The sequence below is a fragment of the Callorhinus ursinus genome, unplaced genomic scaffold (genome assembly GCF_003265705.2).
Source record: "Callorhinus ursinus isolate GAN/ISIS: 27379988/994484 unplaced genomic scaffold, GSC_fseal_2.0 scaffold51, whole genome shotgun sequence".
Classification (NCBI taxonomy): domain Eukaryota; kingdom Metazoa; phylum Chordata; class Mammalia; order Carnivora; family Otariidae; genus Callorhinus; species Callorhinus ursinus.
The window spans coordinates 2,922,737-2,943,267 of NW_027397113.1; the positions used below are offsets into that span (position 1 = coordinate 2,922,737).

Here is a 20,531-nt window from a genome sequence, read left to right on the forward strand (position 1 = left end):
TTATTTAAATGCAATTAATTAACATATAGTGTATTATTAGTTTCAGAGGTAGAGTTCAGTGATTCATCAGTTGCATATCACACCCAGTGCTCATTACATCACATGCCCTCCTTAATGCCCATCACCCAGTTACCCCATCCCCCACCCCCCTCCCCTCCAGCAACCCTCAGTTTGTTTCCTAGAGTTAAGAGTCTCTTATGGTTTGCCTCCCTCTCTGTTTTTATCTTATTTTATTTTTCTTTCTCTTCCCCTATGTTCATCCATTTTGTTTCTTAGATTCCACAGCTGAGTGAAATCATATGGTATTTGTCTTTCTCAAACCGACTTATTTCACTTAGCATAATACCCTCTAGCTCCACTCATATCATTGTAAATACAAACAAGTATAAGAGAATATTTTGAACAATTATAAGCCAACAAATTAGGCAATCTGGAAGAAATGGATAAATTCCTAGAAACATATAAACTACCAAAACTACCAAAACTGAACCAGGAAGAAATAGAAAACCTGAACAGACCCATAACCAGCAAAGAAATTGAATCAGTAATCAAAACTCTCCCAACAAACAAGAGTCCAGGGCTGGGTGGCTTCCCAGGGGAATTCTACCAAACATTTAAATAAAAACTAATACATATTCTCCTGAAACTGTTCCAAAAAATAGAAATGGGAGGAAAGCTGCTAAACCCATTCTATGAGGCCAGCATTACCTTGATCCCAAAACCAGACAAAGACCCCACTAAAAAGGAGAATTACAGACCAATATCCCTGATGAACACGGATGCACAAATTCTCAACAAGATACTAGCTAATAGGATCCAAGAGTACAGTAAAAGAATTATTCACGGGGTGCCTGGGTAGCTCAGTTGGTTAAGTGTCCGCCATCGGCCCAGGTCAAAATCTCTGGGTCCTAGGATCAAGTCCCGCATCAGGATCCCTGCTCAGTGGCAAGCCTGCTTCTCCCTCTGCCCCTCGCCCTGCTCCTGTGCTTGCTTGGGCTGTTTCTCTCTCTCTCTCTGTTTTTTAAAGATTTAAATAAAATCTTTAAAAAAATAAAATAAATTCTAGTTTGTCTGAAAAAAAAAGGATTATTCACCACAACCAAGGGATCTATTCCTGGGCTGCAGGAGTGATTCAACATGATACACCGCATTAATAAAAGAAAGGATAAGAACCATATGATCCTCTCAATAGGTGCAGGAAAAGCATTTGACAAAATATAGCAACCTTTCTTGATAAAACTCTCCACCATGTAGGGATAGAGGGTCCATACCTCAATACCATAAAGGACCCACAGCGAATATCATCCTCAACAGGGAAAAACTGAGAGCATTTCCCCTAACATCAGGAACATGACAGGGCTGCCCATTCTCACCACTGTTGTTCAACACAGTACTAGAAGTCCTAGCCTCAGCAATCAAACAGCAAAAAGAAATAAAATGTATTCAAATCGGCAAAGAATAAGTCAAACTTTCACTCATTGCAGATGACATGATACTCTATGTAGAAAACCCGAAGGACTCCAACAAAAAATTTCTAGAACTGATACAGGAATTCAGCCAAGTCATAGGATATAAAATCAATGAACAGAAATCAGGCACATTTCTATACACTAACAATGGGGCAGAAGAAAGAGAAATCAAGGAATCCATCCCATTTACAATTGCACCCAAAACCATAAGATACCTAGGAATAAACCTAACCAAAAAGGTAAAGGACCTGTACTCTGAAAACTCTAGAACACTTATGAAAGAAATTGAGAAAGACACAAAGAAATGGAAAAACGTTCCGTGCTCATGGATTGGGAGAACAAACATTGTTAATGTATCTCCCAATAATTTTGAGGTGAAGCCCCTCGTGACCTATTTACTTTACAAATATGGGTTAAGAACACATTTATCGTCCCTAAGGAGCAGTGTGTTTCCTCCAAGGACCACATAAACTCAAAAACTTTCCTTTCCCTGCTCGCTTTGGCCGCCAGGAATTTGCAACTCAGCCATCACAACCACGGAGGATGTCATGGGCAGCATATGTGTTTCAAACCCCAACCTTTTCCCCAGATTCACCTTCCTTGTTTAATGCCTGTTTTCCCTCCATCCTGACTTCTCATTTTCCAGTGTCTGTTACTCTTCTAGAGCATGCTCTTTCTGCAAAGTGCTGGGAGCTGATGATGGACAGCCAGGCCAGACTCTGTCTGGAGGGTTCTCTTCCCCTCCTCACCGGCCCCTGGCCAGTCTACGGGGAAGGAGTGGGCGGACACATACATACTCAGGGGCTGCTCAGACCACAATCAGACAGCTGTCCACACCGCTGTGGTGAGCACTCGCCAGGTACTCGCCAGGATGGCTTCTGCGGGCATCTGGAGGAACGTGCTGTTGGCTATGGTAGGACCGTCTGCCCGCCTGCCCATGGACAGGACCACCTGAGCAGCGGGAGACGGCTCACTCAGGCCCAAGACCTCAGGGCATCAGGGAAACGTCTCAACTGCCCCAGTCCACACCAGTTCCAGGAATAGACAAGCCAGCCCACCTCGGTTTGGGCACTCCTGCAAGCAGAAGGTTTTTGCCAAAAGCAGATTCCAGAACAATCCACCAGCCATGAGGATGCTCCACACACATGTCAAATAGTAGCCATTCCTGCGTGTATTTCTGCCCAGCCCACCCCCACCTGCCCTGCTATCACTCGTGACAAGAGAAGTGGTTGGCAGAGAGTGGCCATTTCTCTCTGACTTTCCTGCTGCTTTATGTCCACCTAAGGACATGACGAGCAAAGCTGAAGGCCAGAGAGGGTTTCTTTCCTGACAGGCAGCAAAGGCTTCTTTGGAGGCCACAGAGTTAGGCCACAGTCTGACCTCAGGAGGCTTACAGGGAGGGGGGGAAGAGGGGCAAGCATTTAGAGAAAGGGGCCACCCTTGAGACCTCACAGAGGGTGTGGCATGTCTTTGGCACTTCCTGGCTCTGTGCTGTGGGCAGGGCAGTGGGGGACTATCTCCCTAACGAGAAGCTTGAACATAATGGGTCTATTGAAAGGGCAGACCAGTGAGGATATGGACAAAGCTGTGTAACAAAGAGGCCCCAATACAATGGCGCATGCAAGATGGAAGTTCATCTCTCTCTTTCCTGGCAGCCTGGAGTTTGAGGGTGGTCCACGGCAGGCCAGGGACTGTCCGAGGAGCTGGGCTCCTCCTGTGTGTTGCTCTCCCGTGACCAATGACATCCTTTGTCCCTGCTGGCTTGTGATCTAGCCCAACTGGGAGAAGGATCGAGGGCAGGAAAATGCCTCCCTTCCCAGGATGTGGCTGACAGAGGCATGCATCCCTTCCTCCCACATCCCGTGGACCACAACTCAATCCCACGGCCACACCTCCACAGGAGAGCTAAGGAAATGGCCTCCAGCTGGCTGGCCCTGCACTCAGCTAAGCCTCAGGGGGTTCTGACACTAAGAGGACCGCGGGGGCAATGACTTGACCCTGTGGGAAAATTAGGAGTCTCTCCTGCCAGGCTTACCCATACCTGTGGGGGCCGGCAGATGGCCCCACTGCCCTCGCTCTCCATTCTGCCCTGGGGTGACTCCAGCCAGTCCCCAGCCCCCTGAATTCACAAGTAGAGAAGCGGGTACCAGTCACTACATCCACGCATGGCCCCCAGGTCCAGGGAATCACAGCCAAGCTCCCAAGACCTCTCCTGCCGCATTCGGGGCCCACAGCAGCCCTGGCCTGCGTTCCACGCGGCAGTGCCTGTCACTCCTTGCTCCTTGTGGGCACCCCAGTCTCTGAGCAGTTTCACTGGGGCCCCCCTCCTGACTTTGGATTGGCCAGAGAAGACTCACCTGCGCTGTCATGCTGCCCACTAAGTGACGACCCTCGGGCACCAGCCCCTTTTCCAGCCCCATTCAGGCTGCAGATGGGTGAGAGCCGGGGACGGTTCTAGCCATTCCAACGGACAGGAGCGGGAAGGCCACACCTCTCCCGAATGCAGGGCTCTGTTCGCCTCTCGTCCTCAGCTTTGTGGTTTCAGCCAAACTCTTGGGACGACCAGAAAAGTCCCACCCGACACACTCATGCATTGCTCCCGGGGAAAACTTCTGGGCCTTCCCGAAACCAGGCACAGACGGGATCTCTGTGCACAGGTTCTGCCCTACGGGCTTCCTGGGAGACGGCCAACCTGTCCCCGTCCTGCAGACAGGAATCTGGTCCCTGGTGAGGTTAAAGCATGGTGCCCAGGTCACGTGGGTAGAAGGAGAGGATGTGGCGCTCAAACCCAGACGACCGACCCCTGGCTCCCAATCTGCCTCCCCTTTCTCCTCTCCCTGTCTTCCTCTCTCTTCCCCCTCCTCCTCCACTGATGACAAGCACCCAGTTCTTCCACATTTGCTCACACTCTGCACACAGTTCCATGGTGACCATCACAGGGCTCTCTCCCCTGTGGCCCAAGTTCCGTCCCTGCTGTCTCCCAGAGCCCTGACCCTTTCCCTCACATCACTTCTACGGTCCAGGCCCCCCTTGAGCAGGGTCCTCACCCCTAGAACCCCTCACTCCGTGGGCCCATCACCCTCATTGCTCTTGGGGACATTCCCGAGCACAGGTCCAGGAGCGTCCCTCCCTTGAAAGCTCCCTCCTGCAAGGATGACAAGGTCCAAACTCCCAGGTGAGCATCAACGCCCTAACAACTTAGACCCAACTTGCCACTGTTCATCTTCATCCCCTCCTCTATACACCCAGCGGCCAGACTAGTGGATCTCCAACTTTGGAGAGCCAGAGAATTACCTGGTGGCTTGATGGTCCTGTTCCTGGGCCCCACTTAGAGATTCAAAGGCAGCGGGTCTGGGGGCCCGGGAATCTGCCTGTGTAACCAGGTGGTCTGAGAAGTCCTCCTGAGGATCCTCAACGTGCCATGAGCTTTCCAGCCTCGGGGCCCTTGCTCATGCTGTTTCTCCTACCTGGGACACCATTCCTCCTCTATCTGCCCAACAGAGCCCCCCAAGTCCTACCTCTGGCGACACCTCCTCCAGGAAGCCTTCTGCAGACCCTGAGAGAGAGTTAAAGCCCTTCCCCCATGTGTATCTCTGAGCACTCTGCCCCTCTCTTACAGCCCCCAGGACCACCTGCGCCATGTGGGTACTATTTACACACAGTTCATTTTCCCCCCGATACCCCAGAAGCTGCTGGAGGCGGGGATGAGCCTGTCCAGGTGCTTATACCAGGGGGCTCTGTTCCCCACCCCCCACCGATTACCCGTGAAGCAGAGGCTTCTGGCCCTCCCTGCCGCACCAAACTGCTGGGGGTCCCTCAGCAGACACATCTGGCTTAAAAAGGAAATACGCTCTTTCATGACTTAAGTCTTTTTATTTTTAGAACGGGTGACTCATCTCCACCACAGGGGCTCTGCAGGCTGCTCTCGGGGGAGCTCGCCAAGGCTGAGTGCCTGTTCCCCGGCCAAGCGGGGTTTGGGGAACAGGGGCAGGGGGCCGGGCTGTCCTGCCACACCTGGGGCCGATGTCCAGCTGACATTGGAGGTGTCAGAGAGGTGAGGCAGTCACCCCCCATCCACCTGCCCCTGCAAAATATCTAGTCTCAGGATGCCGGGAACATCAGAAGGGCGGCTGGGCAGAGGGTGGCTTGTGTCACGTCCCTTCTGGGGAATGAAGTCAGGACCAGTGAGCCGTTTCTAGAGGTCTCCGCTCCCCATCCTGTCCCCATGCAGACTGGCCACAGAGGCGGCCCAGGTGTCCCTGCACCAGCCTGGCTGTGTCCTCCTCAATGACCCTCCTCCGGGGGAAAGAGCCGGGTGCCAAGTCCCTGGGGCGGGAAGAATGAGCCTGTTCCCACGCTGCATGGCTTTGTGGGGAGGGGTGGGGGGCGTTTCTAGTGATGAAATTAGTGCACAGACTGTGGGGCCACCCCTCCACCCGCCTCCCCTGCACTCCAGGCATCCCTCCCCCATTCACTCCTGCCCCTAAACACACAAACACAGACCCTCCCCTGAGCCCCTCTGGACCCTCACCTTGGGGATTTGAACTTGCTGTGCTTTTTCACTACGTATAACCCAGTTGTTTCTTTACTTCTTTCTTTAAAAAAAAAAAATGCATGCACATTATAGAAAAAAATAGAAACTCCACAAAAGCTGATATGGAGTGACAGAACAGGACGGAACATGGGCTGGGAGAAGGTATATGTGTTTTCTAGAAAGTACGTGGAACCGCTCCAGCTGAGACACAAGAAGCTGGCACCACGGGCTGCGCTTACGGGGGGAGGGGGTTAGGTCGCTGGGGGAGAGGTGGGAAGCAGGCCGGCTTGTCCAGGGATCCCGTTCTGTGGTTTTCAGGGTGGCGGGGAGCAGGAAAGGAAGGTGCAGGAGTCAGGAACATCCCCAAAGCCACCCTCACTTCTGACCCCGATTGCAAGTTCGAGAGTCCCCAAGCCACCGTGAGGTTCACTACTCCTTAGAAGGACTCCAGACTCACCGGAGGCTCCGTGGTTTATTATAGCAAGAGGATACAGATCAAAATCAGCCAAGGACAGAGGTGCGTGGGGGCAGAGGACCCTCTCATGGGGTCATGGATGGTGTCAGATCCACCCCACAAGGATGTGTGACACATACAGAGTATCACCAACCAGGAAGCTTCCCTCCAAAATGAGCTTTGGTGTGCAATTTTTGTTGGGCTGGACTCCCTAGACACGGTTGACCACCGACGTATCCAGCCTTCGGTCTCCAGCCCCTCTGGAGATCAGGTGGAAACAAAACCCCTATAACAAATCCCATTGTCAGACTGTCCCAAGTGTCCCAAGGTCCCAGGTACACAAGGACACTTTGATCAGGCAGAACATTCCAAGGGCCTAAGATCCCCTCCCAGGGCAAAGATCAGAACTCTCTTTGGATAGTTTAATTCATTACTACCCAGAACTTCATACAACTAGGATGACTAAACATCCCAGTGTGCCCAAGACGCTCCTGATTTTAGCACCATAGATGTGTCACAGGGAACCCCCAATCCCAAGCACATCCCTCAGTCCCATGACAACTAGCCACCCTACATGTGAGCACCCTCCACCCTCCCAAAAAAGGTAGTGGCTTTGCTCTGTGCAGTCTTGGCTAAGCAGCAGTGACATTTGCCAGAGCGCATGGCCCAGAAGGCGGCTCTGGAGGAGTCTCCGCTGTCCGCGCTCTGAAGGTCCGAGTGGGGCGCCCGGCTCCTCCTGCAGGTCATGGGGGCATCAAAGTAGGAAGTGAGAGACAGACAGGGTCAGGTCTGTCTGCGAGGGTCAGGTGTGACCCCCTCCTCTGCCCCTGCCACTTTCCTTCCCTACCAGCCCCCTCACTCCCAGGGTCTCCCACCTGCAGGAAATCTGCAGCATCCAAGTGCACCCCAAAATCTATGGGAGGGAACAATTCAACCTTGCAAGCATCTGACACATGTCTCATGAAGTTTGCTCCCAGGTACTCTGTTCTTCACATTGCTCTTATAAATGGGGTCTTTTGTGCCAGCGTATCCCTGTATAGACTGCCTGCAGCATGTGGTTTCTCCATAGCGACCTGGGCCCGCCCACTTTCCTGAATTGTTAACCGTTTGCCATCATTCTCAGTGGATGCGCTTCCATTTTTCCCAAGAGCCCATCCATCTCACTGTGACTTAACCTGAGTCTGTCCTTCTCTTCCCCAATGTCTCTACCTCTCTGTACTTGCTTCCTCTTTCCTGGTCGTTCAAGCTACGCCTCACCCCAGAACCCCATCCAGCAGCTGTGAGCACCTTCCCCTCCATGGTGACGCTGCGGGCACCACCCTACTCGTCATGATGCTACCTTCTCTGTTAAGAGAGAACTACATTTTCAGGTTAAAAACATATCAACGTATTATCTATTTCTTCTGTTTCGTGATGCATTTTATTGCGATCGGATGTGAATTTTATCCAAATACCTTTGGAAGTAAATCTAAGGAAACTATGAAATCATTTTTCTCTTTGGAGCTATTACTAGAGGAAATAATATTAACTGATTTTCTAGTATTCAACCATCCTTGCATTTCTGGAAGCCACCCTGCTTGGTCATGATGTTTTACCCCTCTGAGGCAATGCTTTAATTAGTGATTCGAATTTTGGGGTCAACACTTCTAAGTGACATCGGCACGCATTTTTTCTTTCTGTGCTATCTTTGGCGGATTTGGGTATCAATGAGATGCTTACTACATAAAAATAATTGGGAGCTTTCCTTCTTATATGAGCTGGAGGAGTGTAAGTAGTGTTGAGTATTTGATGTGGTAGGGGTCCTCCTTTGAAGCATTCTGGGCCTTTATACCTTCTTGTCTTAAAGGAGGTCTTATATGTGGTCTCAGCCTCCCAGTAACCAAGCTTGTGGTTAGACTGGCCCCCGTTGTTCTTATTGTGATTACAAGATGCTCTTCAGCAGCAACCATCAGGAAACTTTGAAAAAATGAAGGTTTAGACCTGGAAAGTACGCAGCCCACCTGGGGCCATAGTAAGGTTATGGGTTACAGCTGGAGAGTTAGAGAGTACATGGGTCTGGGGTTCTGCTTTTATTCAGGTCAAGGGTAGGAGCCTAGGGTTTCATGAGCTCACTCTTTACTGGTAAATTTAACGCATAAGAATGTGATTGATTGTTGGGGTTTTTTTCTCTCAAAAATACCACTGAACTATATATACACTTAAAAGTGATTATGATGGGGGGGTGTCTGGTGGCTCAATCAGTCAGTTAAGCTTCCAACTCTTGATTTTGGCTCAGGTCATGATCTCAGGGTCATGAGATCAAGCCCCACATCAGGCTCCATGCTGGGTGGGGGGTCTGCTTTGGATTCTCTTTCTCCCTCTCCCTTTGCCCTTCCCCCCCAGTTGTGCTCACACTCTCTCACTCTAAAAAAAAAAAAAGGTTAAGATGGTAAATTTTACATTATGTGTATTTTAACACAATGTTTAAAAAGAAAAAGAAAAAAGGAGAAGGAAATCCATAAGAAATGTTATTTTTTAAAAAATCCAGGACCTGTATCACTTTGGTATTACACTAATTTCCTCTCTTATCTTTATTTCTTTGTCTTCTGTGTTTCTTAGCTTTGTTCTAGTGTTCTTTTTTAAATTTATTGAGCCATATACTTAATTCATCAATTTTCATTCTCCCTTATTTGTTCATATAAGTATTTGAGGCAATGACTTTTCCTATAAGAACAGCCTTAGCTGCATCTCATAAGCTCTGGTGTGTAGTACTTACATTATCACTTCAAACCATCCTCCTGAAAGCCCTCTTCTGCGTTCCTATAACACATAGTTCATGTGCCCACCAGGGCACTTTCTCTACATTATGCAATTCTGGCACGATGCTGTGTGGTATAAAAATGTGAGCTGCATATGTACTTTTAAATTTTCTAGGAGCAACATTAAAACACATTAGAAGAAACAGGTGAGGGTGCCTGGGTGGCTCAGTCATTAGGCATCTGCCTTCAGCTCAGATGATCTGAAAAACGAAGAGGGGGAAAAAAAGCTTCTCCTGTTGAAGTCACTGTTTACTTGTCTGTTACTTGCAGCCAGATGCAGTGGCTGCCTGGTATTAGACCAGGGCACATCCTCTCATTCACTCAGATGCCATGGCTTGAGTGCTCGTTCTGAGCCAGGCATGCGTCATGAGGCTGTAGATGGATGGCTGGTACGTGGATGCAGAGGCCTGCACGCATCAGAATTTTGTCAGTTGTGAATAAAGAAATCAATGCAAACTGGCTTGAGAGGTGGGGGAAAAAAGAAATATATTGACTAGTGTAAGTGGAAAGGGGCTCAAATAACACTGGCAGAATCTGGTCTTCTTCCGGGGTCTTGTGTTGGTAGAAGCCTCCTGTTCCTGTCCTCTCTGCCAGACAACCCCAACAGAAGGGGTTGCAGCAAGAGCCCCAGAATTCTGGCCCACTGGACCAAATGGTGAACCTCAAGTGTGTGTGGGGGGGTGCCTTTCCACGCACCCATGTGCACACACAGGCAGCAGGTGGCTTACGGGCAGGCTAGCCACTGGAGACACATCAGCAGGCTGTGTGAACTGACTTTTCCTCCATCAGAGCAGGGATGGGGAGCTCTCTGCCCAAGAGGGAGCAGTCTCCCAGGACATGGAGGTTTCCATTTTTAAAACTGGGGCAGTCCGAGGCCAACCAGAATGGCTGGCCACCCTCCTTGTTATATGATCGCGGTAACAACCGTGATTCCTCTTAAAGAGATCGGTAAAATCATGCACGATCATTTTAAAGAGAACTGGACGACGTTTTCCTTAAGAACAATGAGAACACATTCTCCCCTAATCCTGCAATCAGGTTCTTGACACAGTGAGGATGTGAGTTCTGCTGGGCCACTGGCCAATGCAATGGCCCAGAGGACAGCCACCCCCCGCCTCAGCCCTGGACGAATCCATGCATGGTAACCCCACCCTGTGCAGACTTCCCAGACTGTCATCTATAAGAAAAGGTCCTCACCTCTAAACCATCCTCCAAGACACCCCACCATCAAAAGTCTCTGGTGTTGGTCAGTCCCGCCCCCAGAAGGTCACTGCTTCTGCTGACTGGTTCCCCAGTCCCTGAGGTTGTCTCAAGCATAGCAGGTCCTTCTGGAGCAAGACAAGATCTTCTCGGTGTCGGTGAGCTCATCAGGTCCCACCGCATCCCTGACTCAGGCCCATCGCCCCTCTGCCAGGATGCCACAAGGCTAGAAGGGTGGCTCCCGGTCGGGGCTTCCTGAGTCGGCTAGCCCTGCTCAGTGACACCAGCTCCTTAAGACTCTGCTCTGACAGAAGTCCCCAGTCCTCTGGGGAAGGCACAGTGCAACCAGGCCTCAGCCTCCCGGGGACATCTTGCCCCCAGCCCCTGCTTCTTGGTCGGGGGCGGGGGGCAGGGGGACCGGTACTTGGCCATCGTGTTTGCTAAAATCTGCAGGACAATTAGAATCTGCTGCCAGGTTGAGAAGCACCCAGCTACCACCTGCTGCTCAGGCAGGGTGTGACAGGGAGGTGGGCAGCAAGGAGGCACCAGATTCTTGGCTCCTGTCAAGTTTCCTGCCTATCAGCCTTCGGAGGCGTGTCTCAGCCACACACTTAAAAGCAGAAAGGAAGAAAGGGCCCTGGGTTCCTGGTTTCTCTTCTCCATTGGCCTCCACACGTCCCATGGTGTGCAGAATATGGAGGGCTTGCCACCCCACCCCTCATCCAACCCTCCTTCTACCCTTCTGAGGGAGGCAGGGATTATTTTAGAGATGGAGAAAGAGAGTTTACCCACAGTCAACCAGAGCTGGGCTTGAACTCAGGTGTCAAAAAGTCTGTCCTAAGACCCTCCAGGGGTCTGCTTAAGGGAAAACCAAGGCAGTTGTCTGAACTATTATGCCCCCCCCCGGGGGGGGGAGGGGGAACAAGAGGAAGCTGAGACACAGGGCAGCTTCTGATGGCAGGCCTGGCTTGTGATGTGACCACATCTGTCCTTCCTTCCTACCCCCCAGCCCTCTGGCTCATCCCCACCTTGTCCTGCAAACATATTTATGAAGAATTGGAGGCAGAGAGAGTCTTAAAGCAAGACCCACCCTCGCATCACTCACTCCAACAGCAGACCCCAGAACCTGGTGGACAGACAGGCAGTGGTGGCCCCTCTGTCCTGACATGGGACGTGGGACATCACCAGGACAGCCCTGGGCAGTCTGGGTAGGACACAGTCCATCTCTGCCATGTGGGTGGGATACAGGAGTGGCTTGCCTGTCCTGCCCCATCCTCCCACACACCCTCAGCCTCAGGACAGGACACCTCAGGGACACTGACCTCCTGGAGAGGAAGACCCGCCCATGCGGACACTCAGAGTCCGCCGGCCGCCAGGGGCCTTAGTCCGCCTTGGGTTTGCGGGGCTGCCGCCGGGCCAGTTTACAATCAATGTAGGTGCCAAGGCAGGACCAGAGAATGAAGCGCGCCAGCAGGATGAGGACCAGCAGGACCATGAGCGGGTCGGAGCCCATGCTTCCCGCGAACCAGGAGGCCATGCAGAGGCCGCGCGGTCCGGCGCAGGGCCCAGCCCTGGGGTGCAGGCCCCAGTCCTGGGGTGCAGGCCCCGCTCTGCAGAGGGTCAGATGGGCGGCCAGGCGGCCGAGGGAGCTCGGGCCAGCCGGGGCTGGGCGGGGGGGTGGGGGAGGATCGCTCCCAGGGCGGCGCAAGGGGTCCAGCCAGCTCCCCTCCCCGGGGCGGCCCGGGGCGGCCTCGCTCCAATCCCCGGGCCTCCCTGGCGGGTGAGAGGCCGGATGGCGAGGCTAGCGGCCTCCCCGGTCAAGAGGCCCGGGCGCCATTCATGCCGCGAGCAGCCCCGGGGCCGACAATGGCCGCATTGTGGAGCGGCCCGGGCGGGAGGCCGCGAGCGCCCCCCCCCCGCTCCGCCCGGCGCCCCGCTCGCCAGCGCTGACGTCACCTCCCAGCGGCTCGGGCGGCAGCTGCGGGGCGAGGCAGCCACCTTCTCCGGCTCTTTCAGCCGCCCACGCCCGCGCTTCCGGCGCGCGCACAATCGAGCCCTTTCTCCGCGCAATTAGCTATCACTCGGCGGCGGCGGCGGCGGCGGCGGCGGCGGCGGCGGCGGGGCAGGGCTGGGGCGGGCGGGAAGGAGGGGGCGCGCGGGGAGAGGGAGGCGAGCAGCGGCGGAGACGAGCCCGCCGGGGCCCGCGCCCGGGGAGACCTGCGCGCTCACCAGCAGGGCCCGGCCCCGCGGGGTCCCCTGTCGCCCTCGCGGTGACCCTCGGCCTGCGCTCGCAGGCGACGCGGGGCCGGGGCCTCCACCTCTCTGGGCACAGACCCCTCACGGGAAAGCGAGGCGGAGGGCTGCGGTCTGAGCAGAAGGGCCGCGCGCGGATCCAGGGAGCAGCGTGGGCGCGGGGCGCGGGCGCGGGGTCGTCGACTATCCCCCTGCCGCCAGAGAGGACGTCCTGAGAAATGTCCCCACGCCGTTTCTGAAATGACAGCATCCGCTCGTCCTTCTCTGTCTGCCACACACACACTCTCACACCCACACCCAGGCATGCACGCTCGCATACACAGACACACATGCACGCTGGAGCCCAGATGTGCACACCCGAGCACACCTCCGCGGCCTCTGCCCACCTCCCCACATCTGGCCTTACCCAGCCAAGCTTTCCTGGGAGAAGAGACAGTTTGGTCACGTCCTCCAACTCCAACCCTATAGCCTCAAAACACAAAGGAGCCCCAGTTGGAGTTCAGAGGGCCCGGCAGGGAGGAACCAAGGTCTCTGAAAGTCTGGCCCTGGGGATCCAAGCCCGTCCTCACCTGGGAAATGGCCCAGCCGCAGGTACCTCACCAGAGAGAAGGCTCAGGGGCCTCCAGGAGTGCGGGCCACCTGAAGCCAGTTCCTGAATTTCTTCTTTACCTACAAAATGAGAATGTGCTCCTGCTCAGCCTTTCCAGAAGGTTCTATGTAAGGAGTAAATGCAAAGGCTTTGACAAGGAGCACAACCTAAGATGGGCAGAGCGGTAGGGTGGGAGCACTCACTTGTGATTTTCATAATGATAATCCCAGTGAATGTGTGCTGGATGCTCACCATGGACCAGACCCACAATGAGCCCTGCCGGCATCCCTCCATCAACACTCACCCCTGTTAGCTCAGCTATCACCCCGACTGAAAGTGCAACGAGCCCTTCTTTGCTCTCTGGGTGGCAAATGCCTTTTTCTGCCTCTGTCCATGCAGAGAGCTGCCAGCCAGTGGATCCGGCCAGGTGACCCAGTGCATTTGCTGACCATGACTCTTAAAGGTGACATTAAGCTCTGGCCTTATATACTTTGTGCAGAGGTTTGAAGATCACTTCAAACTCACATGAGAACTTAGTGGGAGCCCAATGTGGAAGCAGTAATCACATAGAGCATTCTTGAAGATGTGGCTGCTTGATAAGGGCTTCCAGAGTGTTGCAGAGAAGTCCTCCAAGGTGTACGGGAGGTGCCTTCCCGGACACACCCATCTGCATCTGGAGCGAGGTCCCAGGGGAAAGGAGCCACGAACTTGGGGAGGGAAAAGAGGTTGGTTCCTGAGTGGGCACTTTGCTTACCTGTGTGGTCAGCCTCTCCAGGTGGGCATCCTGGGCCAGCCGGAGGGGCGAGGACACGCCAGGCAGAGCCCCGTCCTCCACCTCCTGCTCTGCGGCTCCCCACCCAGCAGATGGGGACAAGGTGGCCTTGGGTAAATTTCTCTGATTGCCAAGTGCACCATGGGACACGCAAAGTCAACAGCGCCCTGGTCACGTGGCACCCATGCACCCAGACTCCTTAGGATCACGGAGGCCTCCCCGCTCCTGCACAGAGGTCCCCGGGCCCCAGAGTCGGTGAGGCTGAGGTCAGCACGCCCTTCAGGAGAGGAAGTGAATGCCCCCATCCCCTGGACAATGTCACAGCTGTGCCCAGGGCTGACTTCTCCTGAGAAGGATCTACCTGATGTGCAGGTGCAGCAGACCTTAGATGGGTAAGGTGGCCATCACCCACAAGGAGAAAATAATTCGGTGTTGAGACAGCGCAGCAGACAAGCCCGCTCAGTTCCCACCACCCCCCACGGTGCAGACATTATGTGCTCCCCATCCTAATCATTTCACAATTCTCAGTGACGATGGGCTTGGAGCATGGTCGGGGCTGCACCCTGGTGCCTGGGAACCTTTACCCATCTCTGTGCCCCCGACCCCTGGCTTCAATGTCCATTTGCTCCAAACACAAGTCTCTTCCAGGGGATATGCTCGGCTGTGGGGGCTGCCCAGCGCGGAGCCCGGGAACACCCTGGGGGCTTTCCTGCCCAGGACCAACTAGAGGGGGTGGTGAATGCCCAGCTCCCCTGCAGGTCAGGACAAACTCAAAGGCCAAAAGTAGGCCCCAGAATTCCGCTCAGGATCACCGTGAATTTGGGTGAACCCGGGGCAGGAGTCGGTGAGGGAAGTGGTATCCTCTCACTCAGGATCCATCTAGCCTATCGCCCTGGTTTTTGGTTGGTTGGTTGGTTTGTTTTTCGCTTTCATCGTGGCACTGACGTCTCTCAAATCTCTGATGTGTGTCTAGCATGTGAGCTCTCACCAGATCCCCAGGGGCTTAGCACCATTCCAGGCACCTAGAAGGCACTTGGTAGGAAGGTGCGTGCATCGGGATCAAGAGCCCAAAGTAAAGGAAGCATGTGTTTCCATTAGACTGGATTCTGCCCAAATTATAAAACTACCAGCCACAATTGTGCTAAGAGTGAGGTGCTCAGAGGTGTTGGAGGCGTAATGAAAATCATCATTATTTTTTCTTCTTCTATAAGCAGACATGCTTGCTATTACAAAAAATAAACAAGCCAACATTACAGGGATATGAGTTAAGAGAGAATGAAGGTCAACTCCTCTTTCTGCCAAGAAAGGCGTAAGTTGCTGGAGAAATGAGGAGTGGTGTAGACCAGGGGTTATCACCCTCGGAAGTTTTGTGGCTGAATTACCTCTTCCCCTGAGAATATTGCAGCTCAAAACGCAGCCTGCGTGCCGGGGGCCGGGGGGGGGGGGGGGGGGGGGCGGTGCTGAAGTCAACAGAACGTGCATTTCACACTGGGTTTCCACTAAAGTGCTCCCTAAGCACAGACGGGTGAAAATTAATTTTCTTTCTTCCTGCCCCACAAAAGCAGATTAAAATCCCCAACAGTGGGACAAGTGGGGAAAAGTGGAAAGTGGAGAGCTTCCTCCCCGAGGGAGACCCCTGCGCCGGCCGGCTTCTCCCCCCTGACAAGGGATGGCCCCAGCCATCTGAAACATTCTGCTGCGAGCATAAAGCCGGACCCAGGAGAATGCACTTGAGAAAAATTACACCGCTGCCCTTCCAACAGTTGAAAGCTGGTATGTAACTTTGCTCGAGGTGATCAAACAGCTAGTCAAGGACGCTGTCAGGAACAGAATGAAATTCCAAATAAATTAGCCATGTCCGAGAAGCCAATACAACACCGGATTAAGGCGCACAAAGAAAACACAATTTATTCAGCCTACCTTGTCAGAATTCTTAATAACCTTGCTCCCTCTTTCTCACCTCGGGCTGAGCCCTCGGACGAAAAGGGACAAAGGGAACCCCACTCGGAACGTGGGGCTGCACATGCGTGCGTGCACGGTGGGGGCCTATGGTGTAGGTGAGCAATACGTGCTCAAAAAATTGTGCTTTGAAGCGCGTTTCAGCGGAGACCATACGTGTCGTGCAGGGGAGGCGAGGGGTCTGTCGCCAAGCCCGGCAAGCATGTGCGGCTCGCTCACATCTGAATGAGAGAGTTCATACATTAGAATACGGGACGTGGGGGCCGAAGGGAGGAATATTAACCATTTCTGCTTAACTCTTTGGGGTGTGGGAGGGAGAGGCATCCTGCCGGCCTCTCTGGGGACGCCTTGTTGTGGCGGGGGCATCTTTACTCCCACATTATTTCGTGGTTTAAGGCAACAAGTAGGTGAAAGGTAACCACAGCCCCTTGCAAAGACTCACTGTCCTCTGATACGATTCACTAATATCGTCAACAGTGCTAAAAACAATACCGGTTTTTTCTTTCTTTCTTTCTTTCTTTTTTTTTTTTTTTTTAATCAATGAACCCAGACAGCTTTCACACGCCGACTAAAGCTCTTTGAAAGAGTTAACGGGCAGTTTTGCAGCTTTGGAGGAGGCACCTTTGAAGGCTCTGTGGGGATGTATCTGCTTTGCCTAAAGACCTCAGAGAGCCAGGGGCCCTTTCTTCTTCACAAGGAGGCGGGAGGGGGGACACAGAGGGAGGGGGTTTGCTCTGCAGTTCTGAGGCGTTTGCAAGATAAAACCAGCAGGCATTTTGAGGGGAACTGGAAGGAAGTGATCCTCCGTTAGTCTGAGACAGCATGTCAAGAGGCCTGAGAAATACACAAAATAAAGATTTTCCCAGAAATAGAAAAAAAAAAAAAAAAGGAGATGACCTAATGGTATTACTTTTCTTTTCTTTTTTTTTTTTTTGTGGAAGATAAAAGAAATGTGGTGAGTGGGGGCAGGGAGATCTCAGCAGTTTCCCAGGCGTGACTAGGCCTCGATTCTGTTTCTCTTATTAATTTTTCAATTAAAAAGGAGTATCGGGGAGACCCTGGCAAGGCCCTCGGAACAGGCCAGGGAGCGACAGGCGTGAGGACACTGTGGGCTCTCCAAGTTGGACTGAGCCGCAAGAAGGGGCCCATCGCCACTAAAATGTGTGTCACCCACGAATGCCCTGCCCCTCAGAAATGCCATACTCCCATAACCACCCCAAGGGGCTTGTGTCCACACGCCTCCTGGAGTCCCCACTGTCACCAGTGGGTGCTGGCAGTCAGTGATCAGTGCAGGGTAGTGCAGGCTAGCCCAGGCCTGCCCCCAGGCTACGGCTCGCTCACGGAAAATGCCCCGGCACCTGTCAGCAAGCCTACAGGGCCCCATCTTCTTCTGCCCCTGGCTTACCCCGCTGCGCGTGGGCCTGCCCCAGGATGGTAGGACTCACGGTCACAGCAGCCCAGAGGAGAGGGCAGAGAGGGCAAAGGCCCGCAGACGAGGGGAAAGGAACGGAGCATTCTTCACAGCTGATAAAAGACACCCGTGCACAGATCCAGACATCCCAAAGAGTCCAACGTCAGCCAAGTGAATTAAAACATACCCGGATTTTGCTTTAATCGGGCATGTTAAGATGACAGACACAGAGACCCCCGCCTTGAAAGAAGACGTATGAGGTGCGGTTGCCTCGCAGGGCCACACAGGCGGGCCCCGGGGCCGGTCAGAAGCAGCAGAAGCCGGGGCGGGAGTCCTCGTCACCACAGTGACCAGAGGTCATTTGCTGTGCTGTCCCCTATGCCGTAGAAAGCAAAAAAAGGCAGGCGCTGGGGTTTGTGGAGGTTTGCGATGTGATGCTCACACGCCCGTGAAAACACGAAGATGGGGCGAATGTGAGCAGCTTCAGCCATTAGTGTGGCTCATGGTTTCAAGAATCCAAATTATCAATTACGGAGCATCAGGAATGGTTATGGCCGAGGAGAGTATCTTGGAAGCAGCCGGGGAGCAAGGCAGCACTGAAGTCCAGGTGACAGACGGGCCCTCCGCGGGCCCCTCAACAGCAATGGGAAGGCAGAACACGGCGCCTTCGTGTGTCGTAGCTGTTGGAATAAAACAGGCACCTAAAACTGCATGTCCAACCACAAATGTGTACAGACACACACTAGGGTTTTGGGAATTTACCTGTGAGTGCGTGTGCTTGGTTGAAGGGAACACATATCTTTAACTTTACAAGAAAAATGCTGATTTATTTTCCAAGGTGGTGGCACTGAGTGACCGTTCAGACAGTGGTGAGCAGGAGCTCGGGTTCTTCCCATCCTCGGCAATGCTGACTTTCTGATGTTTGCCAATCCAGCCGACCAGAGACAGTGTCTTGTAGTTCTGTTCTTATTCCCCGTGTTGGGTTTCCTCTCCTAGGAAGTTGTAGCTGAGTCTCTGGCCAGTGGGCTGTTTCTTATTGGTTTTTAGGCATTCTTCATTGATTTAACCATGTATCTTATTTTCTGCGTTCTGGGCCCCTGCCTGGCTCAGCCCACTCCTAGAGACGGCAAACGGCTCGCCCAGGAGCACGCCTCTCAAATACAAACCAGCCTTGCAGAGCCTAAACCCCAACCACCCTCTTTATCGGGGCTCCCACACTCTGAGCTATGGTCCCTTGGTCTTATCACCCCAGGGCAGGTGCCACACGACCAGGGACAGCCTATGGTCCCTTGGTCTTATCACCCCAGGGCAGGTGCCACACGACCAGGGACAGCCTCGGTGCCCCCAGAGTCTGCCGAAATGATTCCAACTAGCCAATCCTCAGCCTGCCTGCCTTACCTCACTTGTGCTTTTTCACAGAAACTGCAGGAGAGACTCTTGCCCTCATGTCACCCCAGCCACCGAAGCTCCCTTTCCTCCTGGCCAACCCTGGTGCTTCCCTGCAAGGCCCCCACGGCACGGTGGGCTCCCGCCTCCAGATCTGTCGACCTTGCCATACCTTAATAACAACAAAACCCGTATGAAAACATCCATCCTCTTCATACTGATTCCCTGTCGATTCTGCATGTTACAATATCTCCTCAGTCTGCAGATGGTCTTTCGAGAAACGTAAGTTCTAAACCCAAATACGTCAAATGTGTCAACGATACCAAAGACCCTACCAAGGACAGAAAGGCAAGAGAAATTAAACACACAAAAGATTGAGAGCAAAGACACAATGCTGTCACTACTCCCTCCCATTAGAGAGGAGGGAAGATCACGTGACAAGTCACAGACAGCTCTTCAAGCTTCTCACGAGGTGCCACGCCCACGGCTGCTCACACACCATTGGCCAAAGCAAGTCATGTGTTTGTGGTTAACACAAGTGCAATGGCACGTCACTCCCACAGGCAGGTTACACATCGAAGCGTCTGTCGTAGCAGAGAGGAGTAAGACTCTCCTGCCCAGCTTTGAAGAAGTAACCTGCCATGTTGTGGGAAGAGGGTCCTCATGGCTAGAACCTGAGGGTGGTCTCCAGGAGCCAAGAGCACGAGTGAACTTTGAAGTGGATTCCTCCCCCAGAGCCTCCCAGTAAGACCTTAACCCTGGTCTCTTGTGAGATCCTGAGCAGAGAACTGTCAGGCCCACCTGGACCTCTGCCCTAATGAACTGTGAGCTAATCAATGGATATCACTTTAAGCCGCCGTGTCGGTTAGTGGTGATTTGTTATGTAGCGTAGGTAATGGATACAGATCTTGGTGGAGAGTTGCCATCCTACTGCGTGCCCAAAGTATTTAGAACCCAAAATACTTGGTGGAGAACACTGACGACCCCCTACCTCACGCCTCACATGAAAATCAGCTCCAGGTGGTTGAACAATCCAATGCGAAAGGCAAAACCATAAAACTTTCAGAGGACAATATAGACTGATGCGGACGGAGCCTCAGAATAGGTCCATCTTAACAATACACAAAAGTACCAACCGTAAAAGAAAAGATTGATCCATTTACTTTTAGGCAAGTAAAAATTAAGACGTTTGCCACTAATAGACTGCCAGTAAAGACAATACCAAAAAATACATTTCAGGCCAAAGAGAAATAACCGCAGAAGGAAAACGCAAGATGCAAGAAAAACCGTGAACAAAGGGCATAGGGAACATTTGGATAAGTATAAACAAACACTGACCGCATAAAACAAGAAAAATCAGGTCTAAGTTGGGGAGGTTAAAATTAGAAGTAAAATATGTGACACAATTGCATATCAGTCAGAGGAGAGATAACATATTCTAAAGCCTCCCGTCTTTGGAAGGAGTATAAAATACAGATTAAGGTAAGCGTGTAAAAATTTATGACGCCTGGTAAAAGTCTCTAGGGTCACCACTAAAAGAACAGAGATTGAGTATCTGAGGTCCAAAGTAGTAGAGGAGGAGAGACTCAAATGAGAAGAAAAATAAACAATCTAAAAGAAGCTACAAAAAGAGAAAATACAGGCCACTGGCAAGCTCTAAATAAAAGGCAGAGATAAGACCTGCTGGCCCCATGATTCTGCAGAAT

The 20,531-nt window shown here is 52.6% G+C and overlaps 1 protein-coding gene and 1 long non-coding RNA gene across 2 annotated transcripts; both read right to left on the reverse strand.

The window, feature by feature from the left end:
• Positions 1–11,836: 11,836 nt before the first annotated feature.
• Positions 11,837–11,992, reverse strand: SMIM38 (small integral membrane protein 38). Its single transcript, XM_073883321.1, has one exon. It carries the CDS (start codon positions 11,990–11,992, stop codon positions 11,837–11,839), a length of 156 nt encoding a protein of 51 aa, XP_073739422.1.
• A 5,623-nt stretch (positions 11,993–17,615) lies between these two features.
• LOC112829659 (uncharacterized) lies at positions 17,616–18,744 on the reverse strand. The gene is made up of 2 exons (XR_003209738.2): positions 18,202–18,744; positions 17,616–18,119 (listed from the first exon to the last, which is right to left on the reverse strand). It is a non-coding gene; the product is annotated as an uncharacterized lncRNA (long non-coding RNA).
• Between the last annotated feature and the right edge of the window lie 1,787 nt (positions 18,745–20,531).

Bases quoted from the DNA above. Each gene is read 5' to 3' on its own strand.
- SMIM38 (XM_073883321.1), bottom strand. From the start codon at position 11,992: ATGGCCTCCTGGTTCGCGGGAAGCATGGGCTCCGACCCGCTCATGGTC.